Below are 23,033 nucleotides of genomic sequence, written 5' to 3' on the forward strand. Positions count from 1 at the left end.
GTGTGTGTGTGTGTGTGTGTGTGTGTGTGTGTGTGTGTGTGTGTGTGTGTGTGTGTGTGTGTGTGTGTGTGAAATTGAATGTTAAAATTTAGATACGCAGCACAGTAAAAGGCCATTTCGACCCATGACCCCATGCTGCTCAATTACACCCAATTAACCTATAATCCCTGGTATCTTTCGAGTGGTGGGAAGAAATTGGAGCCCTCATCATCTCAGCATCATTCTCTTTCACCCTCTCACCTTTAACTACCTATCCCCTGTTTCCTTCCCTCTCCACCCACCGTTTTATTCTGGCGTCTACCTGTTTTTCCGTATTCCCAATGAAAGGCTCAGGCTTGTAATGTCAATTGCTTTTCACTTTCCATGTATGCTGTGTGACCTGCTGTTTTTCCAGCACTTTTTCAAGACCCCAGTATCTGCAGATTTTCTTGTTTACCACAAAAACATGAGCCTGTGCTCCAAATTCTCCACACCAAAGTTTCCAGACTCAGTAGAGAAACAGAATTAGATTCAAAACATCTTATAATAAAAATAATTAATTAAAAATAGAAATAAATTCCTTCACAGTCAAGGAATTCTATAACACCGAAATGTGTCCTTTGGCTTAAACTGCCCATGCCGACCAAGCTTGTCCCATTTGCCTATGTCCCCAAACCCTTCTTGATTCATGTAGGTAGACCATGTTTGACCTAGGTAGCAAAAGGTCATACAACAGATCTTCTGCTTGTCTTCTTTGATGAATATGCATGAACAAATATGAATACTGCAACTGGAAGCATGTTTTGGAGTTCAATTTTAGGCAACTCTTCACATATTAGTGTGAGTCTTACCTTTCCTGTTTACTGTGTCCATAAGATGGCAAAAAATGGAGGAAAAATATCAGTAAGTTGATATTTGATATTCTCTCCCTCCTCTCAAACAGATATACTCTCAATGCAAGGTTAGAATTGTAACATTACAGAAATGCAAAAAATAATATTTGAAAACTTGTAGTATTTCCATCATATCAAATTTGAGTCACATATAACCAATCATCCCACTGTATTTTCACATTGAAATAGCCATTTAAAAAAACTGGAACTAAATCTATGTATCCTTTGCATTTGTGTTTCACTTCTTGGCCTGGTAACAAGATAAGCCATGTTCTAGAAACAACACTGCAGTCTTCAATAGCTTACAAACTAATTTGCAGATCAGCAATTCTATCAACTATCAGGATCATTTCTTTTTCCTGCCTGAAGGATATTGAAGAATCAAAGAACCCTACCTGTAAATTAAAATAAAACAAATCTTTGCAGCTGTTTCCTGGCTGGAACTTTCACCAAACATACAGTCTCATATTCCAACGACTGCCCATGAGAGATTGCAGGCACTGGTGAGGCCAAATTTGGAGTACTGTGTACAGTTTTGGTCACCAAATTATAGGAAAGATATAAACAAAATAAAGAGAGTGCAGAGAAGGTTCACGAGAATGTTGACAGGATTTCAGGGTCTGAGTTACAGGGAAAGGTTGTGCAGACTGGGGCTTTTTTCTCTGGAGCATAGAAGATTGAGAGGGGATTTGATAGAGGTGTTTAAGATTTTGAAAGGGACAGACAGAGTAAATGTGGATAGGCTTTTTCAATTAAGAAAGGGGGAGATTCAAACTAGAGGACATGGTTTAAGATTGAAGGGGGAAAATTATAAGGGGAACATGAGGGGAAATTTCTTTACGCAGAGGGTGGTGGGGATGTGGAATGAGCTTCCGGCAGATGTGGTCGAGGCGGGATCATTGATTACATTTAAGGAAAGACTGGATCGTTACATGGATAGGAGGGGACTAGAGGGATATGGACCAGGTGCTGGTCAGTGGGACTAGGAGGGTGGGGATTTGCTACGGCATGGACTAGTAGGGCCGAACTGGCCTGTTCTGTGCTGTAAGTGGTTATATGGTTATATGGAGCGAGTTTTGGCATCCACCCTGATGACACAGGATTTTTCAAATAATTGAGGCATCATCTCACCTTTTGAACAGAAGAATAGCAATGACAATGATGATAATTAACACAACAGCGAGTACTGGTCCCATCACCCACAACATCTCTGGATCATCTTGTGTATTAGACGAAGCAGTTACCTCCACCAGAATTGTATCAGAGTAGGGGCTGGCAGCATACATCTACACAAATGAAAAAGATATTCCAACATTAGATAACCTGATCCATTATTCTCAGCTTCAAGGGTCTGAAGTGTGCAATCATTCCACTTAAATAAATAGCCCAGTGACGTGAAAACTTTTAAGAGCTAAGATTAAAAAAGGTTGTTCCCCCTCAAAAGAAACATGTGCACCAGGTTAAGAATTTACAAACTGTTACTAAAGGGGTTTTGAAAATTCAGTGCACCTTTTGTAATTAACTGTTTGGTTTGAAGAGGAAAAGTCCATGAAATACCTTCGTAAGAGATCAGTGGGAGAAGTCAATATTTGGGAGCCTGGCTGACAGATCTTTGCGCTAAAAGCCAATGTAGTCACAGTTCTATTGTTGCTACTGCTCATGGATATGTTATGTGAAAGGATAATAGAGCAATTAGACAAGGTAATTATTAATAAGCATTTTTAAGGACACAATATGAATAAAATCTAAAGAAATGAACATAAAAGTTACTGTGCATTGAAACCAAAAGCCTTGGAGCTACAAAACGCAAATATCTTCCCAATCCAAGGTGCTGATCTGGACCTAGTGACCTCTCACTTAGGCAGTTTAGGATATTTCTCGAGCACTTTCCTGAAAAAGAGAGTAATTTTCCCAGTGTAATCATGGTTGGATGTTCTGATTAAATTCTGTGAGGCTCTTCTCTCTTTTCCTCAAATCTATATACATTTTATCAAGACACTGAATGATTAAGCAAAAATCTGGACTCAAATCCAATTTTCTCTTAATTACAAAGGAACTGGGAGTTTATGTTTAAGACAGACCAAAATGCAAAAACAAATTGGCAAAACTAAAGTAAAAACAATCATTCCCGAGGTAACAGTTGCTTCATCTGATGTGGAGTCTATTCGTCAGTGAATTTTTGGTCAGTAGGTTTTCTTAGCTAAGAATTAAGTCACTCATAGGAATCAATAAGTTCTCATAGTGCCAAATTACTTTGAACTTTATGTAAATTTCAAAATCCATCAATTGATTTAACATTTCCCTGTATATATAAACTTGAAGAGCCTAGTAAATAATTTTTCCTTGTCAATACTACTAAATAACTAATGACCTTTGCAAGATTGCCCACCCTGAAATATGACAATGTTAAACTGTAATTCAAAAAGGAGGATTTTTTTTGTTTTGACACATAAATTTAGTATCCAATTTTTCTTTCATGTGGTGTGGCTCTAAATTGAAAGCATTTGAGGCACATCAATAATGAACAGTTTGACAAGTCCTAATGAGCCATTACAGGAAAATAAGCTTCAAGCGAAATGTCAATGTGTAACAACTTTAGTAGAAGGTCCACATAAATGCTTTCGATGAGTGCTTATTGACATTTTCAATGACAGCTGGTATAACTTTGTAAATATCAATTTAAATCAAAATACTATTGTCTTATTTCATGAGTGATGATTTAACCTCATGGTTGCTCAACTTTAGTGAGATTTTCCCATGCTTTCCAAATTTACCATGTTGATATTGTTTACTGAAAACTAACCTTTTTTTTCAATTTTCCAAGATTACAAGCCATAAAACAATTAACTTGAGAATTGTAAACATATATACAAAATTCACAAATGATTGCAGATGGAAAAATTCAGAGTTTAACAAAAAAAGGCATGCTCCTAAAAATTAAAATTGTACAGTAACTTGTTGATGTATATAATGATGACAGTGGTATTTGTCCAAGTACCAGGCTTGTACCATGCATTCATCTTTTGTGACTTGCCGACAATTCCACTTACCTTTTTGATCCCTCTCAATATTCCTGCTGACTTGTGGATTTAAGTATCCTTTCCCACTGTTTCCAAATATCTCTGATCCTCTGGAGATCAGAGACATTTGAAGACAGCTGAAATTCATTTAAATAAATATACAATTTAAAAACATTACCAAAAATTAAGAAAAAAATAAAACCCCATATGACTGAAGCAAATTAATTGAAAAGATTAGTATTGATAAAGAAAACAACCACGTATCTTCACGTTATATGTCAGTAACTCCAACTGAATAAACGGGACCACGTGAGATTTGATAGCAAGACTGGTATGAAGAAGAGACTGGATACAAAATATTTCTAGCACCTTGGCTTAGCACCTTACAGGAACTAACTTGGACCAGTGGTGTGACAAGACCAAAAAAATCAGGCAAGTTCTGTACTGTACTGTTGAGCTAGCAAATGCTTACTTGTGGAATCTTTGGCTCGGCATCAGAAAGTTGACAAAAACAAAAATTGTTCTGATCATTAACTTTTTCACTTAAAGACTTACAACATGTGTTTGAAGTTAACAAAAATAGTTGAAGACAGGGTTCCTTGAAAAGAAACAGATGATTGGGGGAACCCAACTATTAGGGATAGAAGATTAATCATAGTCACTCGAACTATAGATTAGTGGATTTTTAAAATAATATTTATGTAGATATTGGTTTATCTGAACATAAAGGCAATTCAGCCCACAGTGTTATGCCGACTAAATAACCTGTTGTAACCTCCTTAAATTTGCCTACTCCATAAGCCTCCATTTTTCTCAGTATATTCCATGCACTCAACACTCTCTGTGGGGGAAAAAACTTGCTTCTTACACCCCCCACCCCCCGTACTTACTCCCAAGCACCTGGAAATTACGCCCCTCAGGTTAGCTATTTTGGGTGTAGGAAGAAGCCTCTGGCCATCCACACGATCAGAATTAGAATTTATTATCATGAGATTTGGTGTTTGACAGCAGCGTCATAGAGCAGACATAGTGCAATGCTCCTCATCTCAAACACTTCCATCAAGTCACCCCCCATCCTCCATTGATCCAAGGAGAAAAGACTACACTCAACCTCTCCTCATAATGCATGCTCTCCAATCCTGCAGCATCCTTGTAAATCTCTTCTCCACCCTCTCTTTTACATCTTTCCTATAGTTAGGTGACCAGAACTGGACACAACATTTCAAGTGGGGTCTACAGTCTGACACAGCTGCAACAATATCTTACGACTCTCAAACTTCATCCCAGCATGATCATTTTTATTCTAAAATCATTACATGTGACATTCACAGCCTCACTTTGTTTTGTGTCCAGGTTTCAGGAAATTAAATAGGGATACCTTCATTTCTTTTGAAAGAGAAACAAACCAAAAAAGACAGAAAGTTTGGAACAGATTGGGTTACACAACAGTGATACAGTTTAGTAATACAATTTCACAATGTATAACACTAATTTTTAAAGATAATTTCATCAGGAAGTATTCTGAAATTTTGAAAAAGTTCGCATACAAAATACTTACTGCATCCTTTTCTTCTAGAGCTGCCAAAACAAAGCACAAGTAACTGTGGTTGGGAGAAAGTGGCTTGTTGTAAAATCCTCCATAATTCCGTTCATCTCCAAGTGTGAATGTATCTGGTAGTTTCTGTAGCTGGGCAGCAATGTATGGCTTTAGCCTCTCAGATTGCCGTCGATGTCTGATGCCATGTTTTCGGCTTATCCCTTCAAATAACTAAACATTTACATACAAATATATTTCAGAATTTTTTTTGAGCAATGCTATTCTACCTAGTCACAAAGTAAGATTACACAGATTATCCTGTGCTTTGTTGCACAAATGTAGTACTACATCAAAGGGCCTGATAAACTGTATCCAAGACTACCATAGAAGTAGCCTTTGATATAATGGATGGATTGGAAGTCATTTTCCAATATTCTTTGTACTCCAGTTTAGTCTCTATGCTAATGTTACCCCACTATTTAAAAAGGAGGGAGTGAGAAAACAGGGAACCATAAACTGGTTAGCCTGATAGTTGGGAAAGCAGCAGAGTCCATTGTTAAAGATATAAAAGCATGGGATACAGAAAACAGTGACAGGATTGGTCAAAGTCAGCATGGATTTATGAAAAGAAAATCAGGCTTGACAAACATTTGACCTTTGAAAGATATTGGAAAAGTTTTTCATAAGAGATGATTGTATAAAATTAAAACACGAGAAATTGGGTATTCAATCATTAAAAATTAATTAATTATTAAAATTAAAACATGTGCAATTGATGTGGATAGAAAAGTGAGTGGCCTGCAGAAAACAAAGACTAAGAATAGTTTGTCTTTTTTTCTGATTGGATCACTGCTATTTGCAATACATGGCAATAATCTAGATGAAATATTACCTCCAAGTTTGTGCAGGGAACACAAAGATGTTTGTGATCATGAGCTGTAAGGAAGATGCAGGGAAGCCTCATTTGAAATGGTAGATGCAGTACCATGAAGATAAATGAGATTATCCATTTTGGTAACAAAAAAGGAAGAAGCTATTATCTCCTGCAAATGTATTCCTCAAATTGTTTACACCTTGGTGAGAACTCATCTTGGCTGTTGTGCTCAGTTTTGGTATTCTTATCTGAACAAGAATATTTTAGCTGAGGATTCATCCTGGGATGGCAGGACATCAAAGAAAGATTGGGATGATTGAAAAATGAAAGGGGCCCGATCAAAAACTATCAAATTTAGATGGGACCAGCCCGATTACCTGCAGGAATGATGTTGCCAATGCTAGAATCAAAGCTCACAGTTAGAGATATGTCATATAGGGGTGGGGGGGTGGGAGAGTGGTGGGGAAATATGTTCATTCAAAGTGTGCTGGAATGGTGGAGAAAAATATTTTTCCTGAAGAAGGTAATTCAGGTCAAATCATTAAATGCATTCAAGAGTTAGGTGTTCACCACTTTATTTGTATTATGAATACATGGCTGAGGAAGAAGATGCAGATAAGAAGGATAAATACAAGACAGAACATCCATATTCTTGGACATGTTTCTTGAGTCAGATATTGCAAAATATTATCACCACCTTAATTATCTAGGGAGAAAGTCTAAACAATGAAAGTATGTACAGAAGTCCCCCCCTTATCTGTGGGGGACATGTTCCAAGACCCTCAGTGGACTGAAATCGTGGAAAGTTTCAATATAACAATACAGTTTTCTACCCAGAGACTGGTGTTAGCAAATTGGACAAATAATTAAATGACAGACATCACAAATATATTAAGTAGACACAACATATTTCTGAACACAAAGCCTTACATCATCAAGGTCCATTTCTTCAGGATTTTGCAATTTTTCTGTAACAGAGCGTGCAGTTCTATCTAGTGGCACCACCACAATAAAATACCACCTGAAAGAAAGATGTAGTTAAAATATTTTTAAAAAATGCCAAGTTCTAAAACTGCCTGATGCCAGGAGCAACAGGGCAACATCTTACATTGATAATTCAGGTATGAGAGGCACGTGGACTCCAGAGAATTGGAGACCTAATTTACATGGCAGAATCATATCCTAATGATATACAAAACTTGCTGAGCAATTCAAACCAAAGCATATATAAATTTAAAATCTAAAGTTATATATACAATTAAAATATTTAATAATCATCTGAACACATTTTTAATTAGGAAACCTTATTGGTTCCACAAGTTACAGTGATACCACATCACAAAGACACATGGGGGGGCGTAAATTAGTCGTACTGGTTTATTCTGCAGGCAACAAACTCTTATCACAAGGCTGCTCGGATTCTTTAAAAGTCCTGGGTATAGACCATTCCAAGAAAGAAAGAGAGAGAGAGAGAGAGAGAGAGAGAGAGAGAGAGAGAGAGAGAGAGAGAGAGAGAGAGAGGGAAAGAGACAGAGAGAGAGAGGGAGAGAGAGAGAGTGTGTAATCTTGTTTTTGAATACCTTTTTTTATTTTCAAAGACTCACACAAATTCAAAACAACAATACAATCTTTCTCAACAATGATATATTACATTCAGGGTCCATTTTTCACCCTGCCCACCACTCTCCCTTTCTTCCCATACTCTAATACAAAGAAAAGATTAGGTCAATTAAACAAACATAAAGAACCAAAAATCTAAAGAGTCACAGACCCTTAAAGGAACTAAATATAAACATAAAGTAAAATGAAAAAGATACAAAACAAGAGCACATCATCTGTGCCATGTCCTACTTAATTTACCTCAATCATTCCACTATTAGTACAAATTTTTATCTTTCTTCTATTTAGAAAGGTGCAACTATATCTGTATTCCTATATGTTGCAGATAAGGTTGGCGTGTGTAATATTCAGGAGGTCAAGCAGAATGGTAGAGAGAGAAACAATGATTCTGTTTCATCCTCCTGTCCAGATGGTAACTGACCTGATGAATAAAGGCTGCCCCCAAGTTATGGAAGGATTCTATTCCTGTGAACTGTCTGCAAACCAATTTCTCTAGTAACTCACATCATATCGCTTGATATACACTGAGTATGATTTTTGCACCCTAACTCTATCCATAATTAAATGAATGGAATAGACATTGTATCCTGTAATTACTGATACAATGAAGTATTATGGATAATTATCATAATCTTAAGATTTAATGCTGTTGTGGAATTTTAGTGCTGTGTTGTCCCTCTCCAAGTTGGTGTCACTTGATTCATATATTCAACTTTCAACCTAGCTTAGAGGAAGGGGTTTTGAAAATGTTCTTTTTGTTGTTAAATCTTATTTTTATGATTAAGCTCTGGATTTCCTTTTTATGAGAATATTGTACAATGTATAAAACATTTTTTTTCTGAATCTTGTAGCACATAATTGTACTGTTCAATTATTTATATTGTAAAACATTATTAAAAATATTTTAAAAAGAAAAGTATTTCTACTAGCTTGAAAAAAGTTTTAAAAATGTATGGGAGAATTTCTGTAAAGTCCAATTTCTCTTGGTAAGGACTTTTGTAATCTGTCAAGAGCCTGATTTTCCAATTATATTTTATTAACATCTTATCTGATTTTAAAAAAGTTCTTAAGAAATGCATTAGCAAATTCATACAAGTACAGTGAATTAATAATATCTTACTTGACAATGGCAGTAGTCTGAACATTGGGCAAGTTGATTGGTAACTTGCCATCCTTGATGTTCTTGCTGTACACTATTGGTTTTGTTTTCAGCAAGTTAGGAGCAGTGCGAATGGACACCACCTGCTGCAGCCCACCAGCACTGTTCCCACGATTGGTTAATACAAAAGAGTATTCAGTATCTGGCTGAAGTTTTGTAATGAGTTTTCGCATGGATTGTCCATCTACTTCTACACTTTGGCCATTATACAGGATCTGAGGATTTAAAAAAGACGAAAAATTTCGATCAAAACATCACTACTATTTGCTAACAATCAGTGTCTATATGCTTAAAAATCGACAACAAATGCAAAAATCAAACCTGGAAGAAAATATAATATGCTGGATTTACTCAGGGGATCTGACAGTATTAATGGTGAGGAATAAAGCTAATATTTCAGGTCAGTTACTTATAATCAAAGTTACAACATTGAACTTTTCAAAATCAGATATCTCTGCATCTTCCTTCTCTCCAGGTGTACTGAGGTTCTCTCCTCTCTCACCTGGTTCCATCTGCCCATTATCCAAACTGGGCCACCTCTCCCTCCCTCTTAGTGGTTCTATGTGATCATCGTCTCTCCCTTATCTGGTTCTACTTATCACTGTCCATACTTAACATCTGCAGCCTTTGTCTCAATCTCAATCCTCCTCTCGTTGTACCTGGTTCCATTTGCCCATTATCTCCATCCTCATCTGGGTCTGTCTATCACCTGACAGTCACTGCCTCATCCCTCTTTCTTACTTCTTTTTAGAGGCTATCAAACCTTTATGCTCTCTGTCCTAGTGCAAGGTTTTGACCCAAAATATAGATGATTCTTTTGAACAGACTACAATCTCTTCTGTTGACAATTCTTTCCTATTTTACTACATATTTTTAATTTCAAAAAAGCATTTTATTGTTCGTAAATCATTTGGAGTGTCTTAGGGTGGAAATATTGCTTTATAAAATACAAGTCTTCTTTATCAGCAGAAGAAATCAATTCTGCATTCAAGGTTTTCAATCAGTTGACTCCTTTACTTGCATTGTTATTGGCTGGTCTTGAAATGTGCTTCTTTCATGAAAAATTGGAATCCCTAGAGATGGATTAGTTTTTGAGAAATTAGCAAATTGTTGCCACAATCTGGGCAAGTTGCTGCTCGCATCAGCCAGACAGCAGGCTTAGAATGGGTTCCAATCACCTATAAATACTCCATTAATTTTTCACAACTTTTTCATGTGACTTTCTGTCCATTTTGGAGCAAGTATTCAAGAATGTAACTGAATCCCGGTGATGAAAATAGCCTGATCCTGATAATATAGCATAATTAACAAAAAATAGTCTGTTCCTTGCTCTTAACTTGATAATGGGCTCAGGCCCTGTGGTGGATGCCTGCCAAGCTGCCTGTCTCGCCTCTGGCGAGCCTTGCTGTACTAACATTGGCTGTGCATTATCTCTACTGTTAAGGACACTCCCCTTGGATATAACTGTATATGCACCTATTGTCTTTCATTATTGTACCGTGAGTTTCTGCTAATAAAAGCCATGATTATTGTTTGACCACATCGTCTTTGTCTACTTCACCAACTGGCACTTCAGGAGGCTGGTGTCAAGTGGTGTGCTTCAAAGATCTGTATTTGGTCCATTGTTGTTTGTCATATACATTAATGATCTGGATGACGTGGTGGTAAATTGGATTACTAAATATGCAGATGATACCCCTTGGGTAGAACTGTATATGCACCTATTGCCTTTCATTATTGTATCATGAGTTTCGGCTAATAAAAGCCATGATTATTGTTTGACCACATTGTCTTTGTCTACTTCATTAACTGGCACTTCAGGCCTGAAACGTTGGTTATATCCCTTTACTTCCAATAGATGCTGTGCAATCTTTTGAGTTTCTCCAGCATTTTTGTGTATTGCACTGAGTTTCTAAATTGGCTAGATGCACATCTGCTGAAAACTCATCCAAAGTTCAAACTGAAACTTTTATTCCCATCAATTCTGCATGTAAACGGACAAATTTTAGAAAAGCTAACAGTGCACCCCTGCTGTATGTCTCAGATATAATGCGATATCTGAAGACATATATAATTTTGAGCTCTCTCCAGATATATTTGAACTCTAGAACTAAAGATGCCCTTTCATAGGTCCATTCATGATTTGATATCCTGAAATGAAGTCCAAAGCATTGAGTAATAAGGAAAGTAGCATAAACTATTGGAATATCAATTCCAAAGTACAAAAACTATGCACATTGCATAACAATTTCTCTCTCTGATTGATGGACAAAAACATATTTGAATTGCATATCTATAAACTATAAACTAAGGCTGTTGACCTACATTAAAAACAGGAACAGAAGATTTTATTAGAATAAAGTTCTTTTCACCAAATCCCGTTTCTCACGAGGAACATGAACTTTGCAAAGATAACAGAAAAAATGCAGCCTTTCTTTCCTTACACCTGCCCAAATAAACATAATTTATGGCATATAATGTAATAATAAAGTCATTATCATCCAGAGATGGGAAAAAGAATAATGCACTAAAATAAATGAAAGGAAATTATTCTTGCTTGGAGTATTGATATTGAACTTATTGAAATTTCCAAAAGTGATCAAATAACTTGTCAATGTGTAAATACATCTTTTTAATACGGACAGCAGGGGACAACTAGATTCAAGAGGTATGGAAATTGATCTCTCCACTTATATAGACAATGATAGGTATCTGTGTATAAATATATTTGTTTGAATATTAGGCCTACCATTGGAGTACACAGAAAGCAAATTCACAGAAAACAAAGTCTGAGTGTATTTAAACAAAAAAATTTGCAAATTGAGTGCAAATACACAAATGTGATGGAGAAATTGAGCAAGTCACATAGCATCGAGAGGAAGTAAATGATAACAAACATTTCAGCCTGATGCCTTTGTCAAGGAATGAGTGTACATTCTTTCCTAATGCTCCATTCAAAGTATTAGCAATTGAAAGTACTTTGGTTCTTAGCAATATTGAAAATGTCCCTGTTTTTTTCCAATGGGAGGAATACATGCGTTCTTTTTTTCTCTTCACCCATATAGCAAAACAAATAAAAGAACATTAAAATGGGAAAATTGCAATTGACTCTATCCAAATCAACTTGGAAATAGACTTCAAAGTTACTCCTACAGTATATGTAACATTCCTTAAATCACAATCAAGGCTGTGGTAAGATATCTAATAACATTACTTAATTATTGGCTTAAATCATCAAGAGGTAAATATTCTTAATAACTAGATCACAACACGAGATATTTTAAACTTTGGCCCATTTCCAAAGATGAGAGTGGTGAAAATTGCTTGAAATTCATACTAATAAATTATACCAAATCATGTCTGAAGAAACCATAAATGGCAAAGTACAAATTCGAGGGAGAAGAAGCTAAATTTATGTTTTTGAGTCAGACATAATAAACACCCACATGCTGCCTTAAATGGATGTACACCATAAACAAGTGGAACTGATTATTATCTGGATACATGGAAAAAAATATCCAAGGCAGTTAGTTGGGCTATTTCTCTCCACATGGAAAGCAATTGGTTACATTAAGAGAGCTTCAGAAATTGATTTGACTCTTGATACTTGAGGCAGTGTTTTTAATGGATATTCCAGATGCACTTCAACTTCTTTTGAATGCCAGACTTTGCTCCATTATCAGGTTAGAAGGATAAGGTCATGAATTTTCTTTGAAGTTGGAGGTAAGTAAAATTAAGTGTTGCTTCGCTGCACTAACCTTGAAAGATACTCCTGGTTTGTACGTTTCTGGCACTTCCCAACTCAGTAACACTGATGTTTTCATTACTGCCTTCACCCGAAAATTCTTGGCAAACACTAGAAAAAGGTCAGGAAGATCATAACATGAGGAAGATCATAACATACATGTTCCTGCACAATGATGCAGATGGATTTTTCTCAGTAAGGTTCTGCGTTAAGAGTAAAAGGACAAATTAATTTCTCACCATTATATTAGTCAAAAAGCATGAAATGCACCATGACACTAAGCTTCATGGATTTCAGAAATGAGAATACAGGGGCAAATGACCAGGCATCCATAATGCAATTTGACAGCCAAACTCTGGCCTGTAGTTCAAATTTGACCCGTCATGTTGTTTAGTTTGCTAAATTGAGTGCACTTGCTTGAATTAATCTATGGACATCGTTGTTGATAGTGAGGGAGTTGGTAGTGAGGGAGTTGGTAGTGAGGGAGCAATTAAAGGGAAATGTGGAAGGAATAAAAAAATCTTTGGGGGAGCAAAGTTAAAAGACAACACCCACCTTTTAAAAAAAAATATTGATTTTATGGGATATGAGCATCATTGATAAGGTCAATGATTCTTGCCCATTTCTAAGTGCTTGTGCTGTATTCGTACCATGCTCCCACAGGAGAGGGTGGTGTGGACTTTGAGGGGAATTTGCAGGTGGTGAAATTCCCATATGTCTGCTGCTCCAGTGCTTCATTGACGCTTAGGTCCTGGAAGGGGGGGGGAAGGGGAGGTGGAGTGTTTCAGTATAGTTGAGGTAATTAACTATAATGTATTTTGTAAATGATGTACAGTACAGCCATAGTAACCATGCAAAAATTGCTGGAGAAACTCAGCAGGTCCCGCAGTGTCCATAGGAGACAAAGACTTATAACTAACATTTTGGGCTTGAGAAAACAATTCACGAGTCCCTGATACATACCTTGTAGACTGTACAGGTGCTGTATGATGTCTGGAGATGAGTTACACATTGTGGGAGACCCAACCACTCATATACTTTTGTAGCCACTTCATTTTTGTGGCTGATTTAGTTGAGAGGCAATGGTAATGCTCAGATGTGGGACATTCAATGGTAATATCATTGACTGAACAGTGGGTATTCAGAGACTCTTTTGTTGGAGATCTTTTGTTGGAGATGGTCATTGGTTTTTGCCATTAAACTTGTTTCGCAGCTATTACTTACCACTTATCAGTCTGTGACTGAAAGATACTTAGGACAATCATAAATTGCCTAATTTCTATGCTCAGCCAAATCAAAAGTGGCTTCTCTTTCATCTCACCAATCTCCACATAAATCAATTCCTTTGTAATTTCCCACCATCAATGTGATTTCACTAATAGATAGATCACCGCCAGTGGGCTGATATCGCCTCAAACCGTGCATCTTGGCACCTCACAGTTCGGCGGGCAGCAACCTCCTTTGAAGAAGACCGCAGAGCCCACCTCACTGACAAAAGACAAAGGAGGAAAAACCTAACACCCAACCCAAACCCACCAATTTTCCCCTGCAACTGTGTCTGCCTGTCCCGCATCGGACTTGTCAGCCACAAACGAGCCTGCAGCTGACGTGGACATTTACCCCTCCATAAATCTTCGTCCGCGAAGCCAAGCCAAAGAAAAGAAGAAGAAAGATCTTATTACCCCCTTTCCTTTTAGCATTCCAAAGGGATTATTGCCTTCTTGAGTCCCTGGTCTACATGTTCTTATCCACCAACTAATTACTCTTTCACAGCATTTAACCATGTAACAGTGGGAGATAAAATACGTGCCCTTTTACCTCATACTTTTCTTATCTTTGTAGAGAAGGCAGCAATTCCCTGCACCTCTTTCAATATATTGCATTTCATTTTGTGCCCACAATAGGGTCTCGTCTACAATGGAGAAACCAACCATAGTCTGGGTGACTGCTTTGCAGTCTATTTTATCTTTTTCCGTTTGGACTTTCAGCTTCTTCATATAATGTATTGCAAACTTATGTGGCTTTATTTTGAATCAAAGTGCAATATAGATACATTCATCTGTGTGAGTTGTGAGGATGATTTATTCAGTGCAGCAGTCACATCTGAACCCCACCCCCCCCCCCCCCCCCCCCCACCGCCCCCAGCCACCCGAGTTGAAATAACCCTGGAATTCTGGACCTACTGCTGATTATTACTGTCATTCATTCATGCCAAAGCTGTCATTCAATGTATTAATGCCAATATACTAAATTCCTTACCTTGGTCAACTGGCATTGTACGGGATTGAATGCTCGGACTATACGGACCAGGCCCTTTGGAAGTGTGCGCTCTCACTCGAATATCATAAGTTGTGTCTGGTTTCAGGCTACTCAGGGTTATCTGAGTCTCATTGGTAGTATTGGTGAGGTCCTTCAGGCTGTTAATATCATGATACAATACTGTGTAGAGGATCATCTTCCCATTCCTCTGTGAAACAATTGGTGGATCCCAAGAAAGATCCGTGGTAGATGTTGTAAGTCCCACAACACGTAGGTTCTGTGGAAACCCATTTGGAACATCTTCCTGTGTTATTATTTTCTTCACTAATTCCTCGCCGAATCCAGCTTTGTTTCTGGCACACAGCCGAAAGGTGTATGTGGCCCCCTTGAACAAGTTTGTAACGGTGTGATGATCATCACTTTTACCTAGTTCAATTATGTTTGGCTTGTCTTCATCTGCCCGACTGTACTGCAATCGGAAACCCAGCAGTTCACCCACCATTTCTTGTGGTGGTTGCCACTGAATAAGGGCTGTGCTCATATGAGTGACACTGATAACCATTGCAGGCCTTCCTGGGACTTAAGAAAAGTAGCATGCTTATACTTAACTGGTGAGTACATTTCCATTTAGAACATATAGCATATAGCATAGAACACTACAGCCCAGTATAGGCCCTTTAGCCCTCAATGTTATGCCAATCCATATATTCCTTAAAAAAATACTAAACCCTCCCTACCCCATAGCCCTCTATTTTTCTTCCACCCCTATGCCTGTCTAAGAGTCTCTTAAATGCCCCTAATGCTTCAACCCCCACCACTATCCCTGCAAAGGCCTTCCAAACACCCTCAATTCTTTGTGTAAAAAAACTTCCCCCTGATGTCTCCCGTAAACTTTTCTCCCTTCACTTTGTACACATGTCCTCTGGTGTTTGCTATTTCTTCCCTGGGAAAGAGACACTGGCTGTCCACCCTATCTATGTTTCTCATAATCTTGTAGACCTCTATTAAGTCTCCTCTCATCCTTCTATGCTCCAAAAAGTCCCAACTCTGCTAACCTTTCCTCATAAGACTTAATTTCCAATCCAAGCAATATTTTGGTAAATCTCCTCTGTACCCTCTCCATAGCTTTCACATCCTTTCTATAATGAAGTGACCAGAACTGAACACTCCAAGAGTGGTCTGCCTCCTCATCCAGATCATTTATAAAAATCACAAAGACCAGGGGTCCCAGAACAGATCCTTGTGGAACTCTACTAGTCATTGACCTCCAGGCAGAATAGTTTCCTTCCACTACTATTTTCTGCATGCAAGTCAACTTTTTTTTATCCACACAGCCAAGTTTCCATGGATTCCATGCCTCATGACTTTCAGAACAAGTCTCTTATCGGGGACCTTGTCAAATGCTTTACTAAAATCTATATAGACCACATCCACTGTCCTTCCCTCAATTTCCTTTGTTACCTCCTCAAAAAAACTAATTTAGGCTCATGAGGCACAACCTTCCCTTCACAAAACCATGCTGATTATCCATCCTTGAGTAGACTTTACTTCTCCAAATGCTCATAGATCCTATCCTAAAGAATCCTCTCCACTACCTTGTACACCACTGATGTAAGACTCACCAGTCTATAATTCCCAGGATTCTCCCTATTACCTTTTTTTAAACAAAGGGACCACATTTGTATTCTTCAATCCTCTGGCACCTCCCCTATGGTCAAAGAGGACTCAAAGATCATAGCCACTGGCCCAGCTATCTCTTCCCTCACTTCTCTCAGCAACTTGGGGTAAAGCTCGCTCAAACAGCTATCAGTTTCAAAATGATTAGTAATGCAGCACCAATTATTCATGCAACAATGAAAGGAAATGCAAGTATAAATTGCTAATTCCTATACATTTTTTTGGTACAGTTTTTCACTAAGCAAGCAAAATTCCATACTCTTAGGTTAATGGATATTTTCAGCTTTCTTTTTAGTCTAAATATAAAAAATATAATCAGAATTAATACATTTAAGCTTTTCACTGGCCCAGTTAGTAAATATATTTGACCAGCATTAAACTACCCTATCAATTCAGGAATTCTCAGGTTTAATTATTTTTTATTCAATTTCCACCAATAATTAACTCTCATTTGATGTAACTAAATAATTACTGAAATAAAAACGCAGTAAGTGAAAAGTTGCACCAATGCTTGGATTATTATTTGTTTTGTTGTTTATGTTATGTTAGATTACAACATTTTTAGACAATCTGTGGCAATAGCATGAGTTCTGAAAAAAAGGAACAATAATTTGCAAATTAAAATATTTTTCTCATCTCACTTAGCCAATCATCCCTATTTCAAGCTTTCATATGTAAATAACTATTTCATCACTATTGTGGTGTTCGACTTTGCATGCATATTATACAATAATTTTGTTTCGACTGAATATTTTGATATGATATTGGACATTTAAAGGTTTAAAACGTAATATAGAATTGCTGAGTCAGGAATGACTATTAACTAATGCCAATACAATTTTGCATAAACTTTTTGTAGGGATTCTTTTGCTTGCCAAAAAAACTTCTTTGAGTATGAAGAGAATAGCTGAGTACTCAAGGTCCTACATACCAGCTCCTGAAGTAGTAACCAACTTGGGTTTGCTACGAGCTCCATCACCTTTAATGGTATATGCTGCTACTGTAATGGAATATGTTGTTTCAGGCATCAGTCCACCAATGAAAGCTTCCTATTAGTAAATGTATCAGAAATAAAATTGGTTACACAGATACCAACAGTACACATATAGAAATGTAGATAAACCAGGATTTGCAGAGTCTGGCTGACACAGAATCTAACTTGGCATGCATGATAATAAATCTGATGTCATACAGGGGACCATTTGTTTGTACCATGGAGGCTTAACCAGCACTGGACAATTAAGAGGAAAATTAACCCAGGATGGGGCAAGAAGATACTTGCAAGATCTTGGCAGTGCACCATTCTAGGATGTTTTGTTGGGAATACATACTCTTGAAAATGTTTTCTTCACCACTTGGTACAGAAATTACAAGGGTTATTTATTATCAAAACTAGGAAGAACTAATATGTTTTTCAAGAATTTGACTCCAGAGAATATTAACTGCTCATATCAAATGAACAAACAAAATATATACATCACTAAACAGTTATAAAAAATGAACAATAGGAATTCTGCCAGGTTTTATCCTGTATTTTATTGGAAATAATCACATCAAAACTTGAACTGGGCTAATTAAACCAGAAGTATTCTTTGTATAACTAATCCAGGTGTTTGATCACACCTCAAGTGGTCAATGTTATTTCCAGAGGTGAACTTAATAACCCACAGAAACATCTACACATAAATTAAATACATAGTAAAAACATCAAAAAGCATTAACTGAGGAAATAATCTGTAGAAGTGGAAAAGCAACACCAGGGCACTGCAAACCAACTGCCCCCCACACATGCATCACAGCTGTAAGCACATTGCCACCTCATCCAATCCCGGCAATCAATTATTTTTTGGTGAGAAATACTTTGATTCATCCAGCACATGTAGGTAAGCTGTTCAATTTTTGAGCAAAAAGGAAACAATCTTTATGCAGAGGAATATATTAGTTTTCTCGTGTGTTTGATATAATCTACAGATAAAATTGGAGACGTCCATTTTTGGATCAACACAATTGTTGCTTTTATTTATTTAGTTTTATGGGCCATTAGCAAAATTGCTGCATTTCCATTTCTAAAATAGAAATGGAAAGGCAGATACTGCAAAAACAATACTACAGGAAAAAAACAATTTGGTGGAAAAAATTAAATCCACATTTTTTTCATGAATTATACCATTGCTTTAGAATATCTATTTATTTCAATTCTACAACAATCTCAATAGCTTGTGTGGCTGGGGATTGAAGTTACTTATTTAAACATGCATTTCTCTTTTCCCACTGGTTGATCTAACTTTCAACTCAACCCAGTTTTCCAAGATAAGGATCACTGGATTTCACCCTGACACCCTGTGTCAATAAGTGGGAGTTTGCCACTGACCTTCAACAAAGTTAGAGGTGCTGTAACAGTAAAAGTTAAAAGAATAGTATTAAAAGAGACATGAATAAAAATACAAAACCAAAGCCTTTAAGGGGTCCATATGAGTGGGAACAATGGAGTCCAATTGAAGAGACAGCCAAGAATATTTTCCAGTCTTCAAGGCACTAAAGTGTTTTCTCACCATTAGCCCAAGTACAAAATCATCAGATTGTCCATATAGAAAGGTAATGAACCAAAAACTTAATTCCGCCCATATGTATTTCTTCATGGTACTTATGAAGGGCACAGTTAGGATATTCAGGTTTGAGCAGCAAGATGGATTACTACCCAGTTTGCCCTCTTTTCTGTCACATTCCAGTTTGTTAAGTTTTGTCATCTTGTAATTCACTTTAACAGAGTCAAATTGATAAAGCCTCGCCCATCTACTAAGGAGAAAGGCATGTTCTTAAGAATATCCTCGGACAAGAAAGCAGTAAACAAATTACTCATAGATCCACATTGTCAGTTGATTGTGGGTTTTGTTCCCTTTCACTGATCCTGTCCATTCCTTATCCTAAATCTTTCAGGCTATGCTGAAAACAAAATGATCTTTATCATGCTTTGTTGCCTCCACTACACATTTCCCCAGCCCAGCTAATCCAGAACCTTTGCTTCACATGAAGTAAGTACTTATGAATACAAATCTCATCACACAGAGCAGTGAAGAAGAGAAAAAACACGCGTTGTGCCAGCACCATTAAAACAGAAAATGTAGTACAAATTTGCATCTACAAGTAGAATACCCTCAAGATTCTCCCAGCAAGTACCGTGTATATTTCTCATGCAAACCTGTAGTTTAAAGGAGCAGAAGATCAATGCAAAATGGTAGGGATGTCAAAGAGAGATCAACACTGTATAATTATTTTTTCCCAATTCCTTCCTGAAGACAATAATACCTCTATTGTTCCTTTCATCTTATCAATAATGCCCAACGTTGCACTGCTATGCAGATTCATATCAGTATATTAATTTTTACTGCAATTAATGAGAGGGAAACAGGACTTTAACATGTGTTGAAGATAAATTTGGTAATTTTATGGGAATTCAGCAATTTAATTTTGCAGATTTAAATTTAAAGAAAGAAATCAAGACAATTTTGATTTTTAGTAAAACCTTAAGCAGCATTCAAGTGAGCAGCATTAGCAGCACATCAGTTGGTCCGCTGCTTCACAGCTTGAGGGACCAGGCCCTGTCCTGACCTTGGGAATTCTCTTTGATGAGCTTGTACATACTTTCCGTGATCATGTAATTTACCCTGGGTGTTTTGGTTTCATCCAACATCTCAGAGGCATGCTGGTGTCGATTAGCTACCTTAAATTATTCCTTGATTTAAGTTAGTAACATCAAAAACTAAAGAAAGGATGAACATGTCCATGAGAAATAAGTTGCATCCAGGACAGGGGAAAAGGGATTGCTCCTTGAGATTCACGATAAGTGGTTTCCTTTTATCTTGTTACAAGATGGTTTAGAGTTGAGCTGTGAGTATTTTGTAAGGTAATGTGTTTTTTCTGTAGGAGTTCTGCATTAAGGTTCTCAACACAGAGCTGAATATTCCTTCTCTACTTTGAGTGTTATAGGCCAGAGATTCCAACAAATTGCTGGAGCTGGTGAGACTTTTTCAAGGTTTTGAGAGCACAAAGATTTGGGACCTGGATTCTCTCCTGGCCTCTGGCACCTCTCTGTAGTGCTGTTACATTTTCTCTGTGAAGAAAAGTGTTGTGATGTAGCAGGATTTCTTCTGCAGATCGCAGCTCTATTAATGGAAGGTAGTCCGAAATCCTTTGGATTGCTGTATTGCAAATCTCTCTTTCCAGTGTTGGATTATAAATAAATAGTTTCCAATGAGTTTTGCAAGCATTTGCAGCTGCCTAGCTAGTTCACCATTGATAAGAATATGTCTGAAACCTTTGCTCTATTTGCATTGGTTTTACATTTTAGTAAATGGAGAAGAATGAAGCAAAGGACAAAATCCAATTTTTTTTGTTGGGGCTGAGGGAGAAAAAGTTGCCTTTATTTATGTACAATGAATTCCAGAATATTGACATCAAACAGGAACAGAAAAAAAAGTTTGTTGATTTATATTGTGGATTAGTTACACGAAAAACCCTGTTTCATCTGGCCTCTAATCACTGGCTCAGATGTTGGTTTAAACCTAGCAACACCATGCTTGCTACAAGGCATAATAAATGTGGTCAGTGTCATTATTCAGTTCAGTGCAAAGCAATTTTAAATTTGAGTCATGGGATGGAAGACAGACTTCCCTCAATACAGCAAGCGTAATTAAATGTAAATGGTATACTGAATTGAAGATATGAATACCCCATGTGTTTCTTTCATATTTAAAGCTGCTTTGTTATATTCATCTTTGACATCCCTCTAATGACTTGTGATAGAAGGCCCACGCCCAGAATTGCATGTTTATTACTCACATCGTCCTGGGTGTCCTCAGACTCCCACTAAATGTTTTGGAGAAAAGAAAGACAATCAGAAAGAAGGGATTAGAGGAAAGACAATTCTGACTAGATTAGTAAGGATACATGATAACTATAAATGAAATTTTAAAAAACCAACACATTTTAAATGATAAATTTTAGCTTGGTTTGATGAGCAGGTTCATCTTCCAAACCAGAACAAGATGCAATGATTGGCATTTACAGTGGTAGTGTTTGTGACTTGTTCTTAGTAATACATTTTGCTTACCCTTGTTTTACCTCATGTTTTGCATAGCCTTCAATCAAATTAATGAGCCATTTATTTCATTCTAGCTTCAAGCTATCAGAAATCGGAAGTATGATCTAGAAATAGTCTGAATATTACACACACAACACCCCCCCCCCCCCACCACTCACACACACAAAACGTAATATTGACTATAAGATCAGGAGCTCAATACATTCACAATATTACAGTCACCTTCCATTATTGTTTATATTATTTGTGTTTTACATTGATTTTCAACCATTACCTCTGTGTAATTTGTTCAAAAACTTCACCAATACAAAAATCTTGTTTAAAATGATAAAATGAAAAAAATAATAAATATAGTTAATCAACTGATTAATTTCCATTCTAACACCACAACATTTTCATCAAGAACAAGGATTACACTCATTTATTTGCAATATAGAGTCTTTAGCCCAACTTGCCCACACCAACCAAAATATCTCACCCATACTAGTTCCATCTGCTTGCACTTGGCCCATATCCCTCTAAACCAATCCTATCCCCTTTATTCAGCCAAAATTTTTTTAACCACCTCCTCTAGCAGCCTGTTCCATACACTCACCACCTTTTGTGTTTACAAAAAAGTTTCCCCTCAGGTTCTTATTAAATCTCGCCCCGCTCACCTTAAACATATGCCATCTGGTTACTGAATCCTTACTTTTAGCAAAATACTCAGTGTGTTCACATAATCTGTTCCTCTCATGTGTGTTAAAATAAGTTTTTCAGTATTTGGATCAATGTTTTCTTGCAAAATGCCAAATTTACAATTCAGTACTGGGACAAGTCATACCAAGAACATTGGCAGTCTAAAGATGAAATCTGTCATTAAACCTACCATTAGGTTGTTCAGTTCTAATAAGGTCAGCAAACTTAATCATCCCAAATTGTTCAACAATACTTTTTACATCAGTTGGCTACACAAAATACATACTGAATATATGACACCATGTATTTCTCAAGTTAATTATAGAAAGCTTCTTCATATTGAAGAGTTACATCGTTTAATAATTTTACAGAAACAGACTGGAGTGTGTGCAGAGCGTGCGGGAGCACCGGAGGCGAATCCACGGACAATCTCTTTGAAGGGGCTTTCTTTTGCTTCTCTTTCTTCTTTTGTTTAGGGTAGCAGGCAATGC

General features: G+C 37.0%; 1 protein-coding gene across 11 annotated transcripts in view; it reads right to left on the reverse strand.

The window, feature by feature from the left end:
* Positions 1-23,033, reverse strand: part of ptprfa (protein tyrosine phosphatase receptor type Fa) — a 411,563-nt gene that overhangs the window by 129,392 nt on the left and 259,138 nt on the right. For 7 of the 11 annotated variants that reach the window (XM_069938994.1, XM_069938987.1, XM_069938989.1 and 4 more), the window contains 8 exons: positions 21,603-21,629; positions 17,695-17,812; positions 15,087-15,665; positions 12,841-12,938; positions 9,044-9,297; positions 7,234-7,324; positions 5,451-5,660; positions 2,004-2,158 (listed from right to left, as the gene is read on the reverse strand). In XM_069938994.1, coding sequence (XP_069795095.1) covers positions 2,004-2,158; positions 5,451-5,660; positions 7,234-7,324; positions 9,044-9,297; positions 12,841-12,938; positions 15,087-15,665; positions 17,695-17,812; positions 21,603-21,629 — 1,532 coding nt within the window. The remainder of the gene's footprint in view (positions 1-2,003; positions 2,159-5,450; positions 5,661-7,233; positions 7,325-9,043; positions 9,298-12,840; positions 12,939-15,086; positions 15,666-17,694; positions 17,813-21,602; positions 21,630-23,033) is intronic. The other 4 variants (XM_069938995.1, XM_069938991.1, XM_069938996.1 and 1 more) reach the window with 1 other exon arrangement.

Source organism: Narcine bancroftii, chromosome 5 (assembly GCF_036971445.1).
Source record: "Narcine bancroftii isolate sNarBan1 chromosome 5, sNarBan1.hap1, whole genome shotgun sequence".
Lineage (NCBI taxonomy): Eukaryota > Metazoa > Chordata > Chondrichthyes > Torpediniformes > Narcinidae > Narcine > Narcine bancroftii.